At 40.1% G+C, this 22,018-nt stretch overlaps 1 protein-coding gene across 3 annotated transcripts in view; it reads left to right on the top strand.

The window, feature by feature from the left end:
- The first annotated feature begins 243 nt into the window (after positions 1–243).
- Positions 244–22,018, top strand: part of SPATA6 (spermatogenesis associated 6) — a 120,690-nt gene continuing 98,915 nt past the window's right edge. Inside the window, exons 1-3 of one of the 3 annotated variants that reach the window (XM_058681321.1) lie at positions 244–508; positions 12,013–12,150; positions 13,321–13,369. In XM_058681321.1, the coding sequence (XP_058537304.1) occupies positions 458–508; positions 12,013–12,150; positions 13,321–13,369 (238 nt within the window). In that variant the 5' untranslated portion in view covers positions 244–457. The remainder of the gene's footprint in view (positions 509–12,012; positions 12,151–13,320; positions 13,370–22,018) is intronic. The other 2 variants (XM_004598486.3, XM_012930721.2) reach the window with 2 other exon arrangements.

The raw sequence follows: 22,018 nt of genomic DNA, 5'->3' as shown, positions 1-22,018 counted from the left end.
AGTTTGACCACAGAGGGACAACACTGACCCAAAATGCCACCACCGCGTTGGAACTCGGCGTCCCTGAGTCTTTGGGCCTGGCCTGAGCAGCGCCCCACTTAACTCTTGCCTCCGGCCCGTGCACACCTCCTATCTGACGTCACAGAAGGGCTGCCCCGCCCTCCCGGTCTCTCGGAAGCCCCGCCCCGCCCTGCCCAGCAGCTGGCCGTCGGGGAGCGTGTCCCCGGCCCCTTTCCGGCCCCGCCCCTCCTGGGTGCTATGACAACGAGTCCGCGCCCGGCGCTCAGCTGCTACTCGGGCGGGACCCAGGCTGGACCGCGGGCCCCGGCCTGGGGGCCACAGCTGCCACCGCCGCCGCAGCCACCTCGTCTCCTCTCCGTCCCCGCCCCGCCCCGCGTCTTCCCGCCTCGCTCGGGCCCGTGGCCGGGGTCCCTCCCCGCCGCCCCACACCGCGCAGATGCCGAAGGTGAAGGCGCTGCAATGCGCGCTGGCGCTGGAGATCCGCTCTGTGAGTATGGGTCGCGCTCCCGCCCTGAGTGGGAGCCTTCCAGGACGGCTTCCTGCGAGTCACCTCACAGAATCCCTAGTCACCTGGAAGCCTCCTCCTCTGAGGGATGGAGGGGGCTGAGACCCCGTGTGACCTCGGCCTCGGCCTCCAGCCACCTCCAGCCTCGCAGAGGTCTGGACTCCCCACCCCAGCTCTCCTCGCCTCAGCCCCACTTCCAGTTGGGGTGCTTCCCTACCGTACCCCTCGTCCTTTAAGCTGTGAGTGAGTTGGAATGGGGATTCTCTGGGGACAGGACTGCCTGGGGAGGACCTGCCCTGATGCGACCTCCTGTGCTCCTTCCGAACCGCTGGCCTTGATCTCTGTCTTCCTCACGCCACCATCCCTGCCCCTGACTCCTAGCCACCTCAGCTCAGAGCCTCCCAAGAAAAACTTGTAGCCCTTTGGAAGCCACTTCTGGCGCCTTCAATCAACCTTCCAGTCACTCCATAAAGGCCACTCGGGCTTCTAGAAGGAACCCCTTCTTCTCCAGACATGAGGAGCCGTCTTCCCTCAGGAACTGAGGCGGACATCCCCACAGCAGCCTTGGGGCCGTGACAAAGCTCTCGCCCTCCCGGCCCGCCTCGTCTTGGCCCCTTGGCGAACCCTTGAACTGCCCGTGGTCTCGCCCGGCCGCGCTGCAGCTCGGCCTCCGCGCTTTCTCAGCCCGTTTTAGCGGTGCGGGCGCGCCAACCTGTTGGCAGTCTGGAACCCCAACTCCCCGTGCCCGAGTCGTGTTGGGTGCGCCTTCTGCTTCACCCTGCACAGCCCCGTCGGAAAGCGCGGCGCAGCCGGCGGGCACGGCTTTCCTCTTCTCCAAGACTGGCTGATCTTCTGCCACATACTGGCTGCAACCTTCGGGGAAGTCACAGGACTTTATTGGGTCTTAGAGGAGTTCTGGGTGGGGCCGAGTGGGAGGCCGCGGCGGCTGGAGGACCCTTCAGCTCGAACTTGCAGGAATTCGGCTGCTTTGGGAAAACAGTGTCCCAGTTTAAGAATTGTTTAGCCAAACAATCCGCATAACTTCCCAAGCTGCTGTGCTCTGGGGGATTGGCGAAACTCGCGAGCACAGCCTCCGGATTCCGCTTACTGGCTTCCTCTGCTGACCAATGAGGGCTAGCAGCCCGGCGAGGGGCGGTGGCCTGCAGACCCGCTGTCCTCCGCGCGCTGGCCTCTGTTGCCAACGCAAACCAGCCAAGAAGGAAGTCATGTCGTTCTCACTGATTTGCTGCGGGAAACAGTGGGGACCCTGCGTAGTATTTCCCTAGGGCTTGCTCCACAAGAGTGGTTGACTGCGGAAAGGGGTTGACTATATATATAATAGAGCTTTGTTCTTCATCAAAGCCCAGGAAACTCCCCGCCCCTCGCCCCCTCCAACATTTGAGTCACAAAACTTTACAGTCCCACGAAGTTTTAGAAACAGTGTGATTTCATCCCGTTTGCAGGTTAGGAAACTCAAGACTTAGCATGGCTCCGTGGTGTATTGCATAGCTGTTCAGGAATAGATTCACCCCAGGGTGCGAAGAGACCCCAGGCAACAGTAGTACAAGGAATTAAATAAGCTTGACTACCCGGGCGTTGATTGGATAGAGGAGTTGTGTGATCATGGGTATTTTAAATATTCTCTTTTCCATTTTCTGCTGCTTTTCAATTTATTTGTTCACATTCACAGGCTATAAAGTTCAAACTGAGTACAGTGATGTTCGTGGAGAACTTCTGCCTCAAGGCTGTTCACTCAAAGCTATTCCACCTATGTTCATTTGCTATAGTCAGCTGTTTTCATTGGTTGTGATATAAACATACATTTTTCTCTCCATCACACACACCTCTTACACAACAGGTAGCATGTTCTATACACCTTGTGTCTTTTTCTATGTTTTATATGACTCAGGGAACACTCTGCCTCTGAAGAGAATTGGCATCTCTTTACTTCCAACTTCCCCTCCCTCTTCCACCCAACCAGCTTTTAAAGTGAAGCTTTTCCTTACACAGAGTACTAGGAAGAAGAGTTCAGTAAGTAGCTGTTGTCCCCTGAAGTATTCCCACTAATTTGCTTTGTTTGTTTTTGTATGCTTATGTGTAAAATATTTTTGGCTGACATTTTGAAAGTAAATTGGCATCATAATTACTCCCCCTAAATAATTCAGCATGCATCTTGCTAAAAAGAATACTGTTCTGCCAAATTACAACTTTCATCACACCTACGATAAATGATCATTTTTAAGCTTCAAGTTCATATTCAAGTTTTATCATCCGTGTCAAAGCTGACTTTCACACAGGATTTGCTTTTTTCACACAGGATCCAAAGTTTGCATTGTGCAGTTGGGTCATTTGATTGTTAGACGTTTTGCATTTTGTTTTAATGAGCAGTTATTTTTCTCATTCCTATGGCATTCCCTTAGCGTTCTCTCCGGGTTTCCCACGTGGGTAGCAGGGTTTTAAACACCTGATCCGTCTTCTATGGCTCGTCCTAGGCCATTGGCAGGGAGCAGCAAGGAGCTGAGCCAGCTCCTGTATGGGAGCTGTATGCCACAATGCCAGCCCCTTGTTCTCTTTTTAAATTGATGATGAATACTGTATATATCTATGATGTACAAAATTATGTTTGAGGTATGTATCCATTGTGACATTTTCAAGTCAGACTAACATGTCCTTTACTTCAGACATTTTTATGTGATGAGAATATTTCAAATCTATTGCTTTAGCAATATTCAACTGTATTAACTGTTTTTATTAACTATTCTCCAGAATTCATCCAAATCGAAATTTCTTACTGTTTAATGAACATCTCTCCATATCTCCCCATTCCTTTCACCCCCCTCCCCTCCACCACATCATTCCTCAGGCCCTGGGCACGTGTTTTATATTCTGCATAGAAGTGGGATGATGCAGTGTGTCTTCTTTTGCCTGGCTTATTTCGCTGTAGATGGTATCCTCCAAGTTCCTGCCTATTATTGCAGATGGCAGGATTCCTGGAAAAATGTTAGCTTTCAAGAGGCAATGTGACAGAGAAGGAAGGAGAGAGGGACAAGGAAGAGAACAAGTGTTTTCCAATTTGTTTTATGATTTCTTCTTTGAACCATGAGGGAATTAGGATTGTGTTGTTTTGTGTCTTGATGCTTAGACATTTTTTTCCAGATCCTGATTTCCAATGTGGATGCAGAATACTCTGCAGAATTTTAGTACTTTTTATGTTTATTGATACTTGCCTTCTTATTCACAGTTCAACTATTTTGGCGAGTATTTCCATGTGTTTGGTAAAAAGCATGTATCCTTCTGCCGTTGGTTGGATTATTTTATTAATGCCAGTAAGTTGTGGTTACTGAGTGTTGCTCTTTACACCCACTACACTTTATAATGAGAACTTGCTTGTTTTATAAGTTACTTGAAGACGATGTGTTGTAATTCAATTTTATGTATTCTTTGCTTCATTTCCTTTGGCCCTGTTTTATTGAGTGCTTGCACATTTTTTATGTCTTCTTGATAATCTTTGTTAAAACTTATCTTTCTGAAATCTAGTTTATAGCCTATGTATTAAGACAGTCACTCCAACTTTATTATTAGTGATTGCATAGGGCATGTTTTCTACCATTTATTGTATCCTTTAGTTTCTCTCTTTTTCAAATTGATACTTCTGTATCATAAAATCTATGTATTTTAAGTATACAGCTCTGTAGATTTTAGTACACTTGTGCAATGATCACTACTCTCCAACTGCAGAAAAATTTCATTGCCCTAGCAAGAAACCCTGTACCCATCAGCAGTTACTCCTCATTCGACCCGTCCCATCATGCCCTAGGTCCCTCTAATCTACTTTCTGTATCTATGCATTTACCTTTCCTAGACACATTTAAATAATTGCACTCATGCAATATGTGTCAATTTGTGTCTTTTTTAGTGTTCTGTATAATCCCCGCATATATTAGTACTTTATTCCTGTAGGGTTTAATAATCTTCTGTTGTGTGGATATGCCACATTTTGCCATTGAGCAGCTGATGGATATTTGGGTTGCATCCATTCTCTGGCTGCTATGAATATTGAAAATATATTTGTTATACCTTTTTGTGGATGTATGATTTTAGTGCTCCTGAAAATATATTTTGGAATAGAATTGCTATATCTTGTGGTAACTTTTATATTTTTTGAGGAACTATCAAATTTTTTTTGTCATAATGACTGTACCATTTAATACTTGTATTTCTCTCAGCAATGTATGACTTTCAGTTTCTCTGTGTCTTCCCTAACATTTGCTTTTGTCCATATTTTTGATGTATTCACTCTCATGGGTGTGAAGATATCTCTCATTGTGGTTTTGATTTCTATTTTCTTAATGATTAGTGATTTTGAACCTATTTCTGTGTGCCTATTGGCCGTTTGTTTGTTCATGTTCTTTGGATGAATGATTTTTTCTTCATGTATTTTGGGACTCTATAACTGCACATATTTTTATGAGATATCTTATGTGGTTTTTTTTTTTTTGCTTGTTTATTGTTATTTATTTGGAAGAGAGAGAGAGAGAGAGCGCGAGCGAGCTGCCATCATCCACTACTTACTAAGATGCATTAGCAGGAAAATAGATTGGAGATGGTTAATACTAGTTTAATTCCAGTGCTGGCATTGTGGTGTAGTGCGTTAAGCCACTGCTTGCATTACCATCACCCTATGTGGGCATTGGTCCTGGTTGTTCCACTTCCAATCCAGCTTCCTACTAATGCGCCTGAGAAAGCATTAGAAGATAGCTCAAGTACTTGGGCCTCTGTGTTCATGGGGGAGACCCAGATGAAGCTCTTGGCTCCTGGCCTTAGCCTGGCCCAGCTGCAGCCATTGCGGCCATTTGAAGAGTGAACCAGGAAATAAAACATTTCTTTCTTTCCGTGTCTCCCTCCCTCTTTCCCTTCTTCCTTCTTTCCCTCCTTCCCTCTATTTCTATTCTTCTTCCTCCTCTTCTATCTCTTCCTCTTTCTGTGTGTCTGTCTCTGGCTTTATAATTCTGCCTTTCAGATGAGTAAAATCTTGAGAGTACACTGATTTAATTTCAGTAGTACATAACACTTTGGCTTTTATTTTGTTCTATTCCTCTTCCACTTCTTTATGTTATTGTCATAGAAATTAAATCTTTGTACATATATCCTAAAAGCACTGTTTTATAATTGTGATACTATGAAATTATCTCTTAAATAAGATAGGAGAGAAAGGGGAAATATACTTAAATAATATTTTGTGTTTATAATGTACAAATTCCTTTATTCTTTTTATTTTTTCACATGGATCAGACTTACTGTCTAATACACTTTAATTTCAAGCTGAAGGAATCTCTTTAGTGTTTTTTATAAGGAAGTTCTATTAGTGATGAATTACCTATGTTGAATCTCTTGTTTTTTCCCTTTTCGGATATTGGTTTCTTTCAGGATTTGAGCAAGTCTTCCCACTTGCTTCTCACTTTATTTCTGTTAAAAATTGGATTGACTTCCTAGTACCTGCTGAATCAATTCTCTCCTGCCTGTTTCAGGAAAGTTCTTTTTGAGGGTGTTCTTGAACGTGTGATTATTGTATAACATGGAATCATTTGAAATTGCCTGATGTATTGATTTTTTTTAAGACTTTCTTCATTCGTTATTTCTGGAAATAATCTATCGTAACCTTTTTCTTTCTTGCTGGGAATCCCATCCTACCTATTTTGCTGCAATTTTCGATGTTTTTCAGGTCTCTGAAATATTCATTTTCTTCATTCTGTTTTCTTTCTATTCCTTAGACAGGATAATCTTAATTTATGTATATTGAAATTCACTTATTCCTTTTTCTAGCAACTTATATCAGCTTTTGAAACTTCTCTAGTGATTTTTAAATTTAACTTAGATAATTTTCAATTCTAGAATTCCTACTTGGTTCTTTTTAAAAAGTATGTAATTTCATTTTATTGATTGTCTCATTTTAAGAAACAACATTGCCATATGTTATTTTAGATCTTTAGAAAAGATTTCTTTCAGTTCTTTACACATATTTAGACTGATTTAGATTCTTTATCGTTGAAACAAGGAATGTTCCAGATTTTGGAATTCCTTGGGGAATATGAGGAAGTCTCAAAAAGTCTGTGGATAAATGGAATTTTATGATAATGTGCATTTCCTTGAACTTCCTAACACTCTTTATATTTGCATAGATTTAGCAGTTGAGCATCCTTAATCTGAAAATATGAAAACCAAAGTTGGAGGATATATCTTAGCAAATGTAGTTTTAGAGCTTTTTGGGTTTTGGAGTTTTGGTTTGGGATTGTCAACCTGGAATAGATTTAAAGTCTTTGGTGGGCTCAACTTTTAGGTTTTATTCATAGCTATTTCCATTGGTTATTTTTTCCCTGTATGTAGACCATCTTTCTTGCTTATTTGCATGCCATAAGTTTTGTTGAAAACTGGACATTTTCGATAACATAATATCACACCCTGTAAATTAGTTTTCTCTCACTCTTTGTAGTGTGTTGTTGCTTTCAGTTGTTCAGATACGTTTGTAAACTGTTTCTGTAGTCTGTGTCCTTTGGTTGCCATTGAAATCTTTGCTCAGTGTTTAGTTTGTTAATGACTGGATGTGTATTTCCTTAAATAACTTGAACCCATAGCTCTCAATTTTTGCCTGAAGATCTCTGCATGTGTTTTGGAGCATACTTTCTAGATTCTGGCAGTTTATAACTCTGCCTCAGCTCAATTCCAACTCTCTAACTCTTATGGTCAAGCAAAAACGAGAGATTAGGGTTTTCTCAGATAATTTCTGGGCATAAACCAGCCCTGTGCATGTGTATGACTTTCTGGATTTTTAAGAATATGCCATAGCTTGCCAAGGTGCCTCCAGTCAGCCAACTTGTTATTTATGTGCTGTTTGTGTTATCTACTTTTCTTTTAAGGTCTGTCTTCCTGTTTTATTCGTGGAAAGGACTGGGCATTATTTGAAAACATAGAAACAGTTTAAAATTGTAGTTGAAAAATATCGTCCCTTCTTGTATTTTGTAAAAGAGACAGCAAATTTCAGAAAGGGCAGTTAGAATCGCCTTCTCCCATAGCAAGGTAATATGACCCTCATATTTGAGCTAAGGATGTCATTTTTAGATTTCTAGTAGCTTCATTTAAAACTTTAAAGGAGATTAAATTAACATTTTATTCGTCAATATATTTTAAATATAGGTGTATTTGTATATACTATATAATTTACTAATACTTTTGTTTTTTGTATGAAGTTTTCAAAATCCATTGTATGTTTTATAGCCTATCTATAACTGTAGTTACAAGTATAATAGGATAATAGCTAACATGTAGACAGCATGGATTTAGAGAAGACTCTAGGACAGTTTGGATTAATGAGGCAGAGAGGAAATGAAACTGATGTACTGAGTGAAATTTGTGGAAGACTTTGATTTTGGTGATCAATTGGCAAAATATTAGAGCACCTGTCAAACAGAGTAAGAGAAATGGAGTTGAAAGAGATGGCACAGAAAACAGTCATTTTTAAAATTAAATTTTAGCTTTTATATAAACAATTATGCATATTTATAGAAAACTATGTGATTATTTTGATACATTGTGCAGTGTTCAGTTTATTATATATATATGTATATATATATATAACTACTCAACTTATCTTTTTGCTGAAGACATTTCAAACCTTTCTGGTTTTTTTTTTAAAAAATTATAAGAACCAGTGCCATGATGTAGTAGGTTAAGCCTCTGTCTGCAATACCAATATCCCATATGGGCACCAGTTCGAGTCCTGGCTGCTTCATTTCTGATCCAATTCCCTACTAATGTCCCTGGGAAAGTGGTGGAGGATGACCCCAAGTCCACGTGCCCCTGCACTCAGGAGGGAGACCTAGAAGCTCCAAACTCCTAGTTTTGGACTGACCTTTTTTCTGGCTGTTGTGGCCAGTAAACCAGTGGATGGAAGGTCTCTCTCTCTCTCTCTCTCTCTCTCTGCCTCCTTTTCTTTCTAGAAATCTGCCTTTAAAATGAAAAATAGGGCCCAGTGTGGTAGCCTAGCAGAGAAAGACCTTGCCTTGAATGCTCCAGGATCTTATATGGGCATTAGTTTGTATCCCAGCAGCCCCACTTCCCATCCAGCTCCCTGCTTGTGGCCTGGGAAAGCAGTCGAGGACAGTCCAGGGCCTTGGGACCCAGCATCCAGTGGGAGACCTGGAAGAGGCTCTGGGCTCCTGGCTTTAGATCAGCTCAGCTCTGGCTGTTGTGGTCACTTGGGGAGTGAATCACCAGATGGAAGATCTTCATCTTTGTCTCTCCTCTGTGTATATCTGACTTTCCAATAAAAATAAATCTTTAAAAAGGAAAAATAAATAAATCTTTAAAAGTATTTATGGTATATTATTATGTGTAGTCACCCTACTGCACAATACAACACTGGAAACTCTTAGTTTAGTACCTGCAAAGCCACTAGCTTCTCTTCCATTCTTCCTTATTGTAAGTCTTGGTGTCTAAAACCCACCATTCTATTATGAAATTCTATGTCAGTTTTTGCTTTTAGATTGTGTATGTAAAGGAGATCGTGTGGTACTTTTCTCTTTGTGCTTGACTTACTTAAGCCAATGTAATGACCTCTGTGTTGTCACAAATGACACGGTTTCGTTCCTTTTTATGGCTGAGTAGTATTCCACTGTGTATATGTATCATATTTTCTTTATTCACTTGGTGGACAGGTTATTTCTACTTGTAAGCCACTCAGAATAATGCTGCAGTAAACCTGAAAGTGCAGGTGTTTCTTCAAAAATGACTGCATTTTCTTTGAATATATACTATTAATGGAAAATACAATATTCACTCCATACTGTTTTCCACAATGTCTGTACTAATACTAATTAACATTCCTACCAATAATGTAAGAATGCTCCCTTTTTTCCACATCCTTACTTGATCTTGTTTTCTTTTTGGTAAAAGCCATTGATGTGTGAATAAGGTGATAAGGATTATTTATTTTTAGAGGCAGAGAAAGGGAGAGGAAGAGAAAAAGAGAGATAGAGAGAGAGGGGGAGAGAGAGGAGAGAGGCCTTGCATCTGCTGGTTTATTCTCCAAATGACTACAGTGGCTGGGGATGGACCAGGCTGAAGCCATGAGCCAGGAGCCTCCCCCGGGTTTCTCACTTGGGTGGAGGGGCTAGGAACTTGGGCCATCTTTCACTGCTTTCCCAGGTACACCAGCAGGAAGCCAGATTAGAAATGGAGCAGTCAAGATTCAAAATGCTGGCCCCAGTATGGTTTTGATTTGTATTTTCTTGATGACTAATGAAGTTGAGTGTTTTTTTATGCAAATGTTGTTCTTTTTGTCTCTTTTGAAAAAATGTATACTCAGACTCTTGTATATTTTATACTTGAATTATTTGTTCTTTTGCTGTTTAGTTAGTTCCTTATACACTCTGGCTATTAATCGCTTTTCAGAAGTCTAGCCTGAAAATACTTTCTCCCATTCTGAGATTATCTTCACTCTGTTTGATCCTTTACTTTGCTATACAGGAAATGTTATTTGTTTTTAAATTTATTATTTAAATTATTTATTTGAATTTAAAAGGCAGAATGAAAGAGAACGAGTGATTCAATCTTCCATTCACTACTTCACTCCCAAGTATCCAACATAGCTGGGGCTGGCCTAAGCTGAATCCAGAGGCCAAGAACTGATCTAGGCCTCCTCAATGGATGACAGGAGCCCAGCTTGGCTTGAACTATCACCTCTCAGAGTGCTGCCTCTCAGAGTGCACATTACTAGGAAGCTGAATTGGAAGCAGACCCAAGACTCAGCAGTCTGATATGGGATGTGGCATCTTGACTCCCACACCCATCACCTGCTCTCATGTTTGAATTTATTTTATAGGAATTGAGAAGTGGGGGAGGAGAGAGAGCAAAAGCCTTCAGTCATTAGTTTCCTTCCCCAGTTTCCTTAAACAGCCAGGTCTGGGCCAGGCTGAAAGCTGGAAACAAGAAACTCAATCCAGGTCTTCTGTGTGGTGGCAGGAACCCAGTTATTATGAGCCGTCACTGTTTCCTTCTAGTCTGCATTAGCAGAAACCTGGAACCAAGAGTCAGCATTAGGGACTGAACTAGGCTCCAAGAATATGGAATGTGTGTTTCTTAACTGATAGGCCAACTGCTACCCCTCAGGAGTCTTACACTTTTTTTTGTGAAAAGATTTATTTATTCATTTGAAAGATTTACTTATTTATTTGTTAACAAGGAGAGGCGCAATTTGTTCACTCCCCAAATGCCTGCAGTAGGCAGGCCTGGGTGAGGCTGAAGATAGAAACCAGAAGCTCAATCCTGGTTCACTGCATGGGTGGGAGCAACCCAAGTCCTTAGGCTATCATCTGCTGCCTTGCCTAGCACATCCAAAGGAAACTGGAACAAAAGCCAAGGACCTTGTAGTCAACCTGGCATTCCCATATGGGATGCAGGCATCCCAGCGGAGGCTTAACCTGCTCAACCTGTCTGCCCCAGGAACTTTTTAATTTGGTGAAATCCCCTATGTGTAGTTTACTTTTATCTCCTGTGATGTTGAGATCTTAGCCGTGAAGTATCCTGGTCCATTCCTACGTCTTGCTGATATTTTTCTGATAGTTCCATAAATTCAGGCCTCACATGGAGGTCCATAAGCCACTTGGAGTTTATTTTTGGTAAAGGACAGGAGTGGATATCCAATATTCCCAGAACTGTTTACTGAAGACTCAATCATTTCTCTATTGCTTATTTTTAGCATCTTTGCTGAAAGTCAGTTGGTTAGATGCACAAATGTACTTCTAGATTGTCTTCTCAGTGATTTTCCTATCGTGGTATTTGGTTTTGTTTTCCCTTAGTATTTATTTTCTCTTTCAGTTTGAAGAACTGCTTGTAATATATATATATCTTATAGGTCAGGTCTGCTTCTCAGGTAACATCAATGGGAAGAAGCACGGTGTAGCTAGGACTTGCCCAAGCAGGCACTTCTATATGGAATGTGAGTGTGCCAAGTGACAACTTAACTGGCTGTGCTACATAATCTGCCCCACATACTGCTTTTGATGAAGACATCTGTGAATTGATATTTAGTGTGACAGAGAGGGTAGGCTTGCTCTATCTATCTATCTATCTATCTATCTATATCTATCTTTTTGCCCTTTAGTATGTTTTATTTCTGCCGATTGCTAATCCTTCGTGATGCTGAATAATTTTATGTGAGCATTCAATATAAAGTGAGAGCCTGAGGTTATTTGCACTGTTTGTCTCTGTCCCTAGTGCTAGTACAAAGAACTTCAAATGTAACACTAGTAACCAAGTAGAAAATTGTTAACTCTCAGAGGGGTAGAAGTGGTAAATTCTAGAATATTTCTTTTGTTACTGACATTTTGATTAAAGTTTCTAATTTTGTGTAATACTTAATATATTAGTAGGATAGTACAGGGAATGCTTAAAGTAGCAGTTTTATCCCTTTATTATTATTTTTTTTTCAGGTAACTTGTCCAGGAGTGGTGCTGAAAGACAAGGAAGACATCTACCTTAGCATCTGTGTGTTTGGCCAATACAAAAAGACACAATGCGTCCCAGCCACTTTTCCACTGGTCTTCAATGCCAGAATGGTGTTTGAAAAGGTGAGTTCTTAGATAGCACATTAGCTATATGCTTCAGTTTAATTCAGATAATGAAAGTTGTAACTTAAATCAAAAAGCTTGAAAATGAATATTCATTCTATTTGGCATTAAATCAGTTGACATGTTTCGTTGATCAACTCATTTTTAGAATTGTCTTAGTGTGCTTTACATAAACCATACCGTCTTGAATTTTAAATAATTGTTTTAACTAAAAATAAATTATTAATAGTTAAGGATATGGTTAGAGTTTACTTATGGCTGTATGTTTTTTTTAGAAGCCTCCTTTCCCCTTTTCTACTTAAACTGCTTTTAGTCAGCCATTACCACTCATATTTCTGACTTTTCAGTTTCCCTCCTTTCTCCCTCTCTCCTTTTCTCCCTCCACTCTCCCCTCTTCTCTACTTCTTCCTTTCTCCCATGAACATTTACCTTGTATTTACTCTAACCACCAACTGTTATAGACACTGAAGATACATGGTAACCAAAAAAAAAAAAAAAAAAAAAAAAAAAAAGAAGAACCTGACTCCTTGGAATTTTTACTGTAATAAGAAAAGCAGATAATAAGCAGAAAGCACATGAATAATATTAGACAAGAATAAGTACATGAAGATAATAAAAGAAGGGCAAGGGAAAACGGATCACTCCATTTTCAGGAGTGATCAGAAAAGGCAATGCCATTTAAGATGAGGCTGACTTAGGAGATTGTATCAGTAATCTGAAGATGTAGGGGAACAGCATTGTAGCAACTAGAAGATAGAAAATGTATAAGATGAGACTGATTTAGGAGATTGTTATCAGTAATCTGAAGATGTAGGGGAACAGCATTCTAGTAACTAGAAGATAGAAAACGTAAAGGCTTTTTATTGGAAATAAGCTTGATAGATTGGAAGAACACCGAGAAGGTTGTTACGGTCATGGTAACAATGACAAGAAAAGAATGCTAATAGACACAGTTGGGAAATGGCAGGTATTGCTGCAAAGATAATTTGTAGAATTTTTCATAGTCATCCTATGAAGCAGAGAGGAAAGGATAGTTCTTAATAATGGCAATAATGTAAAAAAAATTCTTTGGGAAAGGGATATTTTGGGAGTGAGGGAAAAGGCTGAGTCCTGATCGTATGTTCTTTTCACATCTTACCATCCTGCTTCTTCCTGTATGTTTGACTATAGGTGTTCCCTGAAGCAGTAGACCCTGGAGATGTGGTTGCACAGCTTGAGTGTAAGTTAACTTTGTAGCTTCTGATTCTAAAATATTTCAGAATATATCCTTAAGGGTTTTTTTTAATCCTTTTAAATAGAAACTTAGGAATCTAGTAGAGTTGTTAAAATCTTGATCTGAGCCTTTTTACACCTTGTAAGAGTTTCGGATTTTACATATGGAAATAATAAAAAACATATATGTCACAGAGTGGCTTGGGATGATTCTCTTTTTTGTTTGATTGATGAAAACCAAGAGATTTATTTAAACCTTATGTCAGTTAATATGACAGCAAAGCATCTGTGATGAAGGGATAGACAGAGATTCATGCCAGGTGAAATTTTGCTTTGCAAACAAAAACATGCCAGTTAGCTTCTATGCTTCTACTCAAATGAGTAAATATAGAAGTTCAAACTAGTGATAGTTTAAATATTTTTGCTTTTGTTTTATGTTTATTATACTAGTAAACTATTTGAAAGACTTTTTTTCAAGGGTAGGCATACTATAAATTATGTAAGTCCTAAGGAATCAATTGTAAAAAGACATAACTATTCATGAGAGCTGCAATGCAGAAGTGTGCACTTGGTATGTTCTTGTATGCGAGGAAAAGTTCTTGCACTTTTTATAAAGATTTATTTATTTGGAAGGCAGAGTTAGAGAAAGGGAGAGACAAAGGCAGAGAGGCAATTATCTGCTGGTTCGCTGTTTACGTGGCTGCAATGGCCAGGGCTGGGCCAGGGTGAAGCTTCTTTGGAGTCGCCCAAGTGGACTATGTTGGACTACTTCCCCAAGTACATTAGCAGGGAGCAGTATAGGAAGTGAAGCATCTGGGACTCAAACTGGCACCCATCTGGTATGTTGATGCTGAGGTGGCAGCTTTAGCTGCTATGCCACAGCAGGGTCTCAGAAAGCTGTTATTTATTCTTATAATTAGAGGGGTATGTATTTAGTTGAGTGGCTAAGACATGACTTCAGATGCTCGTGTCCATTTGAAGCACCTCAGTTCCATTCTTGGCTCCTGCTCCTAACTCCAGTCTCCTGCAGATGCAGATCATGGGAGACAATGGTGAAGGTGCAAGTAATAGCATTTCCAGGTGGGAGACCTGGATTGAGTTCCTGGCTCCAGACTTGTGCCTCGTTCATTCCTGGTTCTTGTAGAAATTTGGGGAGTGAAACAGCTTTCCCCCAACCCAATAGGTTGAACAAACAAATAGTAGATAGATGGGATAGATTATAGAATCATTAGATTGGTCTGATGTATAACTGTGGGTCAAAAGGCCAAACACTTTGGGCATCATCATAAAATGTCTCCTTCCCATTTCTCTTCAGTCCATTGGGATTCTAGTAATGTAGAAAGGTGGTCTAGAATGTGCACTTTTAGGGCAAAGCAGAACTGGCCTGTTGTCTGCTTCCATAGAGCTTATAGTGTACTGATTATTTTCTACAGAATTCATTATAGTCAGTGTTAATATCTTGCTGTTTTGTAGCTATCCTAGCACTTGCTATTACATCTTCTGCAATGGCATACTAGCTTGGTGACATATTACTGTCAGTAGGTATACAAGTTTTAATATTCCACAAGTGTCTTATTTAGTTCCTCATCAGTCTTATTAACAAGTGTTTTAAAAAAGATTTTATTTGAACCTCATCAGTCTTTTACCTTATAGCTTTAGCATTCATTGAGATCCATCTTTTCACTAGGAGTTATGAAATCATTATTTTTCCCAATATTGTCATTCTTTGTGTTTGTTAGCTAGTGTTTTTGTATAAAGGAAAATTCTTTACCAGCAGTTTTGTTACCTTGATACAGAATTCCTTATAGGAACAGTAGGGCATGCATTCCACTCCTTCCTTCCCTTTGTTTAGCAGCGTCAGTGAGGGACAAGCCACATACAAATTATTCATTTGTTGTAATTATAGTTAAGATATTTCTAAAAGAATGTATACAGTTATGAACCGTGGTCACCATCCAATTTAGAATATTTGTTTGATCTCCAAAATTTCCTTGCTGCCTGTTTGCAGTCTAGCCCTCAGCAACCACCCATTTAATTTCTGCTACTAGATTTGTTTTTTCTAGAGGCCGCATGTGAAGTGTTCATGGAACACACAGACTTTTCCTCTGGTTTCTTTAATTTGAAACAGTAGTTTTGAGGATTGTCCATGTTCTACATCCAAGTAGTTCAATCCTTTTTCTGTAAACAGTATTCTGCTGCATAGAATACGTTGGTCTCCACTGATCATTTGATAGCCGTTTTTAGTTTGGGGGTATTATGAACAATACTAATATGACTGTGTGGGTACACACTGGGTTGTATGCTAATTGTATAATGTTTTAAGAAACTGTCACCCAGTTTTTCATAGTTAATGTAATATCTCACCTTCCAGTCAAAAATTTCTGTCTTGGGACATTTTTATATATATATATATAAAATTATATATATATATAATTTATTTACTTACTTGAAAGCTAGAGTTGGAGTGAGAGTGAGCGAACGAGAGACATCTTCCATCTGCTGCTTTTCTCCTTAAATGGCTGCAAGAGTCGGGCTTGGCGAGGCCAAAGCCAGTAGTCAGGAGCTTCATCTGGGTCTCCTATACGGGTGGAAGGGATTAAACACGTGGGCCCTCTTCTGGTGCTTTTCCCATGCCATCAGCAGGGACCGGATTGGAAGGGGAGTAGCCAGGATATGAACTGGCGCTCAGACAGGATGATGACCTTGCGGGTGGTAGCTTTACCTAATATGCCACAGCACTAGCCCCAGCGTGCATGGAACAGTTACCTCACTGAAGGTCACGAGTTTTTTTCTTCCACTGCAAACCTGAGGGTTTATTTTTGGACTCCTGATGCTTCGTTTTCCATTCAACTATGTGTCTATCCCCATGTCACTACCATTGTCTTGCTTACTTTGGCTTTATATGGTATGTTTTGATGTCAGCTTATGTAAGCCCTTCAACTTTGCTTTGATTATTTTTAGGTTATTTATATTTCATATAAATTTTATCATCAACTTGTCATTTTCTACATGAAAATAGGCTGGGAATTATATAGGAAGAGAATTGAATAGAAATAATGATGGAAGGAATAATATTAAACATAAAAGTAAATTTGGGAAGAATTGCTTTCTAAAAATTATTAAATCTGTAATCTTTGATCACAGCATATCTTTTTTTTTAAAGATTTTTTTATTATTATTAGTGGAAAGCTGGATATACAGAGAGGAGGAGAGACAGAGAGGAAGATCTTCCATCCGATGTTTCACTCCCCAAGTGAGCCGCAACGGGCCGGTGCGCGCCGATCCGAAGCCGGGAACCTGGAACCTCTTCCAGGTCTCCCACGCGGGTGCAGGGTCCCAAAGCATTGGGCCGTCCTCAACTGCTTTCCCAAGCCACAAGCAGGGAGCTGGATGGGAAGTGGAGCTGCCGGGATTAGAACCGGCGCCCATATGGGATCCCGGGGCGTCAAGGCGAGGACTTTAGCCGCTAGGCCATGCCGCCGGGCCCAGCATGTCTTTTTTTAAAAGTCATCTTTAATTTTTCTCACCAATGTTTCTATGTTAAAGGTATTTAGGTCTTACAAAAACCAAAAATAAATAAATAAGTAAATAAAAAGGTATATAGGTCTGGCATTTTCTTGGTTAAATTAAATTCCAAATATTATTTTTGATGTTATTATGTGAATATAGTTATTTTGTTAATCTTAGTTTAAGATTCTTTCTACTCCATAAAATAAAATTGTTTTCTGTATCTTGAACTCTGTACTTGCTAAGCTTGCTATCAGCTCAGGTAGGCTCTGTGCTGTTAGTTTTTAGAAAAGTATGGTCTGAAGTGACAGCAATGTAACTTATTTTCTTCCTGTTCTGTCTTTCTTTATCTAATTATACTCACAAACTGGAGCCTTCAGCACAGTATTGGCTAGACGTGGTGAAAGCAAACATTCTTGCCTTGTTTCTGATGCTAAAACATTCACTCTAACAAAATGTGATCTCAGCTGTAGTTTTCCTATAGGTGCCCTTTGTTAGAAGATTTTTCTGTTACTAATGTGAGAAGTTCTATTCCTGACTGAAAGTTTTTATCATAATGAGGGTTGGGTCTTGTCAAAGGCCTTTATCTATGTCAGGATAATGTGTATTTCCCCCCTCTGTTCTGTTAATGAGTTTTATTACAATAACGGATTGTCTAATGTTAAACCAGTAGTTCATTTCTGGGGTAGATTTCACTTGGTCATGGCATATAATCTTTTTTAAATGTTTTCTTGGGTTTAGTCTACTAATATTTTGTTAATTATTATGTGTGTTTTGTATGAAGGACAGTGATCTTTAGTTTTATACTTTAAAAATAGTTTTTGAAAGGCAGAGTTAGAGAAGAGGTGAGTGAGAAATCATTCTTCCATCCATGGTTTCACTCCTGAAATGCTGCTATGGTCAGGGCTGGGCTTGGCTGAAACCAGGAGTTAGTAGGAGCTGCTTCTGGGTTTCCCATGTGGGTACAGGGGCATAAGAACTCGGGCCATCCTCTATTGCTTTCCTAGGTTCGTTACCAGGGAACTAAACTGGAAGTTGAGCAGCTGGATTCCAACCAGCACCTACACGAAATGCTGTAACCGCAAGGAGTGGCTTAACATGCTAGGTCGGAGTGCTGGCCCACAGATACATATGTATATATTTCACATTGTTATCCAGGCAACTGGGCTGATAGAATAAATTGAGAAATGTTATTTGTTTCATATTCCTGGAAGAATTTGTAAAGAATTGCTATTATTTTATCTTTAAATATTTCTTACCCTTAATCAGTAAAGTCTTCTAGGCTTGGACTTTTCTCTGCAAGAAGGTTGAAATTACTGTCTCAGATTTTGTTGTATATTCTTTTCTTCCTGGGTTAGCTCTAGCATTTATATTTTTCTGGGAATTTGAAAATTTCATTCAAGATCTACATATTTGTTTGATGCTGTTCATGTTTTCTTCCCTCCCATCCTTTTTATTTCTTTAAGATAAGCAATTGATGTTTCCTTTCACCTGTGTTTTCTTTTTCCTTGGATGGCTTAGCCTAAAGGTTCATAAGTTTTGTTGGTATTTTTTTAAGAATCAGTTTTGTGTTCCATTAAATCTTTTCTGTTTTCTTCTTTTCCCTGTTTTTATTAATTTTCATTTTGAGTTTTATTACGCCTTCAAACTACTTTATGTACTTTGCTCCTCCCTTTCTAGCTTTTTTGAGCTGGAAGCTTAGGTGATCGATTTTAAGTATTTCTTCCTTTCCAAACTAAATTTTTATTTATTTATTTATTTACAAAAGCTCTACTTGAAAAACAGAGTTATAAAGGGAGAGAGAGACGGAGAGAGAGGGGAAGAGAGAGACAAAGAGAAACAGAGAGAGAGAGAGAGAGAGAGAGAGAGAGAGAGAGAGAGAGAGAATCTTCCATCCACTGATTTCCTCCTTAATGTCTGCAATGGCCAGGACTGGACCAGAACAATGGCAAGAGCCTGGCAGTGCACTTGGGTCTCCCACATGGTGACAGGGGCCCAAGCACCTGGGCTGTCATCTACTGCCTTTCCAGGCACATGAGCAAGGAACTGGATTGAAAGTAGTGAAGCTGCGACTCAGACTAAGGTTTTTATGTGATGCAGGCATGGCAGGCAGTTACTGAGACCACTACATCACAGCACCAATCCCTGTAAGATAAGATTTTGAAATTGTGAATTTTCTTTTGCCCACTGATTATGATCTGTTCCATGAATTCTGATTTTCCTTATTCCCATCAATTTCAACATATTATATACTTTTATTGCTGTGATTATCTTCTCGATCTCTGGATTGTTTGAAATATTTCTTTCAAAAATATTTACTTGTTTATTTGAAAGGTGGAGGGAATATATTCTGTCAGCTGGTCTACTCCCTGAATGGCTGCAATAGCTAGGTCTGGGCCGGGCCAAAGTCAGGAGCCAAGTTCCCTATCCTGGCTTCCCATGTATGGCAGGTACCAAGAACATGGGCCATCTTCTACTGATTTTCCAGGTGCCTTAACTGGAATAGGAGAGTGAAGAGAGAGAGACTGATTACCCATCTTCTGTAATTCACTCCCCAAGTGCCCATGAAAATAGTGACTGGGCCAGGCTGAAGCCAAGAGCCTGGAATTTAATCTGGGTCTCCTACATGAGTGATAGGAACTCAACTACTTGATGCATTACCACTGCCACTTGGGGTGTGAATTAGCAGGAAGCTGGATTTGGGAGTGGAGGTGGGACTTCAACCCAGGAAATTTGATATGGGATTTGACATTTCAGCTGGCGTCTTAACTGCTTTGCCAAATGCTCACCCTGTGAAACATGTCTTTTTATGCGTAAATAATTGTGTACTTTCAATATTTTAAAATAATGATTCAAATTTGATTTTTTTGCAATAAGAAACTATAGGATTTCAGTCATTTGTGCTGAGACCTGCCCTAAGGTTTGTCCTTGAGAATGTTCCAGATGCATTTAAAAAGAAATTATACTTTTGTTGCTTTTGGTTGAGTTATTCTGTATCAGTCTTTCTTTTTGTAATCAGTCTGGCTAAGCTGTTTAATAATAGCCAAGTCTTCTATATCCTGGTTTTCTCTTTCTGGAGTTGAGAGATTAGGTTGTATTATCGGTTGCTAAGAGAAAGATATTTGAATGTCTAACTATAATTAATGAATTGACTCCCTTTTCTTTGATTTATATGAGATTTTCTATCATTAAAATGTGCAAACTATCCATTTATTGCTCTTCAGTACCAAGTTCAGTTTTAACTGTTTTATGGAGACTGATTTGCGCCCCTGAGGTTTTGTTGTTGTTGTTGTTGCTCTGGCACAGAGCATTGAGAGGCTCTGAAGAAATATTGCAGGGCAAAGAGTTTTGCTTCTAAGCTGCTGGTGTTTGCACTTAGCTTTTTCCAGCAGACCTTTGAATCCCTGAGAGCCTATCTGGTGCCTGGGAGTTATGGCACAAAGTGGCCAGCAGCAACTTTGTCCTTTTGTCCTGCCATCGTTTCTTTGGGCGGTTTTCTCATGAAGTTCTTCCTGCTGAAATGCTTACCTGTAAATAAATTTTCTGATGTCCCAGAGGGTATTCCAGAGCATAGACTTCCAGTAAATCCTAGACATGACACTAGAATGACTTTGCTTTGGATGGGCCAGGTTTTACGCACTTTAATGAGATCTGAACCTTCGTACTGGGAGTTAGTGTCTGGAAGAGCTTTTCCTCAGATGCTCAGTTTGAAACTCAAAATTCATTCATTAAGAATATATTATCTTGGGCTAGGCTATGACATAGTAGCCTAAGTTTCTGCTTATGTTGCCAGTATCCCATATGTATGCTGGTACAGTCCGAGCTGTTCCACTTCCAATCCAGTTCCCTGCTTTTGGCCTGGGAAGACAGTGGAAGATGGCTCAACTCCTTGGGTTCAAATCCCTGCACCTAATGGAAGACCTGAAAGAGGTTCCTGGCTCCAGGCTTCAGCCATACTCAGCTCCAGCCATGGTGGCCATTTGGGGAGTGAACCAATGGATGAAAGATTCTCTCTCTCTCTTTCTCTCTCTCTGATAATAATAACCCAAATAGGATAATTTTACACTGATAGAAAAAGTATTTTCTTCAAGGAAATGCTTTTAATCTTATATTCTACCAGAATAAACTTAGTTTGCCTAAACTACATCCTTGCAACCATTTTTAGACAAGAAAGAGATAAAGTTTTCTACTTCATAGATTTCTCTGTTCACCTTTCTCATGGAAGATTTGCTCATCCTCTCTGCCCTGTCTAGTTCTCCGCCTCTGTGGGTCATAAATACAGTTCTGAGAAACGCTTCCTCTTGACCTGCATGTGACTCCTTCCCTTCCTCACTGCCCGTCACTGGCTGCATCAGACCCCCTCTGTATGACATAGAAAATAACATTCCTTGTTGATTAATAGCTCAATCTCTTTCCCATTATCTTAGAGTTGTATCTTCGTATCCAGCTATCTTGACAGAAAAGGGTTTCATCAATATTTCTGCCAGAGAAGGTGTACAAAGGATTGGAAAATGTACTTTTTATCTGAGAGTTTGTAATAAATAGCCGCCTTGGTCTGACTTCCTTCAACATTTTACTGGGGAGAAAATAGGATCCTTGTTAATACTGCAGCAGGTTACAGAGCGTACCTACTGAGCTGTGTTGCCTCTAGGGGAGCATGGCAGTTCCACGAGAGCCTCTGCCTCCCAGCTTGTGGGAATGAGTGCTTCCTCCGTGTCTGGGAAAGCTACAGTGCTTCCAGGTGGGGATTTGAAGGCTGAGAGCATCTCTGATATCATCCTATGGAGAGTTTATAGAACTCAAGATTCCTGTTGAAAATCCACAACAGCAAATGTATCCCAAACAAGTCATCTTTATGGATAAATAAGGTAAATAGGCATTTAGAAGATTATTACAGCAGTTATCTGGGCTGATGCAGAGGGTTAACGTACTGGCACTCCTCTTAAGCTATTTGCTGTAACATCACAGACTCTATTTGACTAGGATTTTAGAGTGTTATAATACATCTAATTTGTGACACACTAAAAGTACATGTGAAAAATGAGAATTCTAACAAAGAATGAACAGTGTCCTTAGTTTCAAGATAAAGAACAGCTGTAAAATGGGATTAATGATGCTATGTGTCCCAGTAGATGTAGTTTACATTAAT

This window comes from Ochotona princeps, chromosome 2 (genome assembly GCF_030435755.1).
Source record: "Ochotona princeps isolate mOchPri1 chromosome 2, mOchPri1.hap1, whole genome shotgun sequence".
NCBI lineage: Eukaryota > Metazoa > Chordata > Mammalia > Lagomorpha > Ochotonidae > Ochotona > Ochotona princeps.
This window is presented reverse-complemented; position numbering and strand designations above follow the sequence as displayed.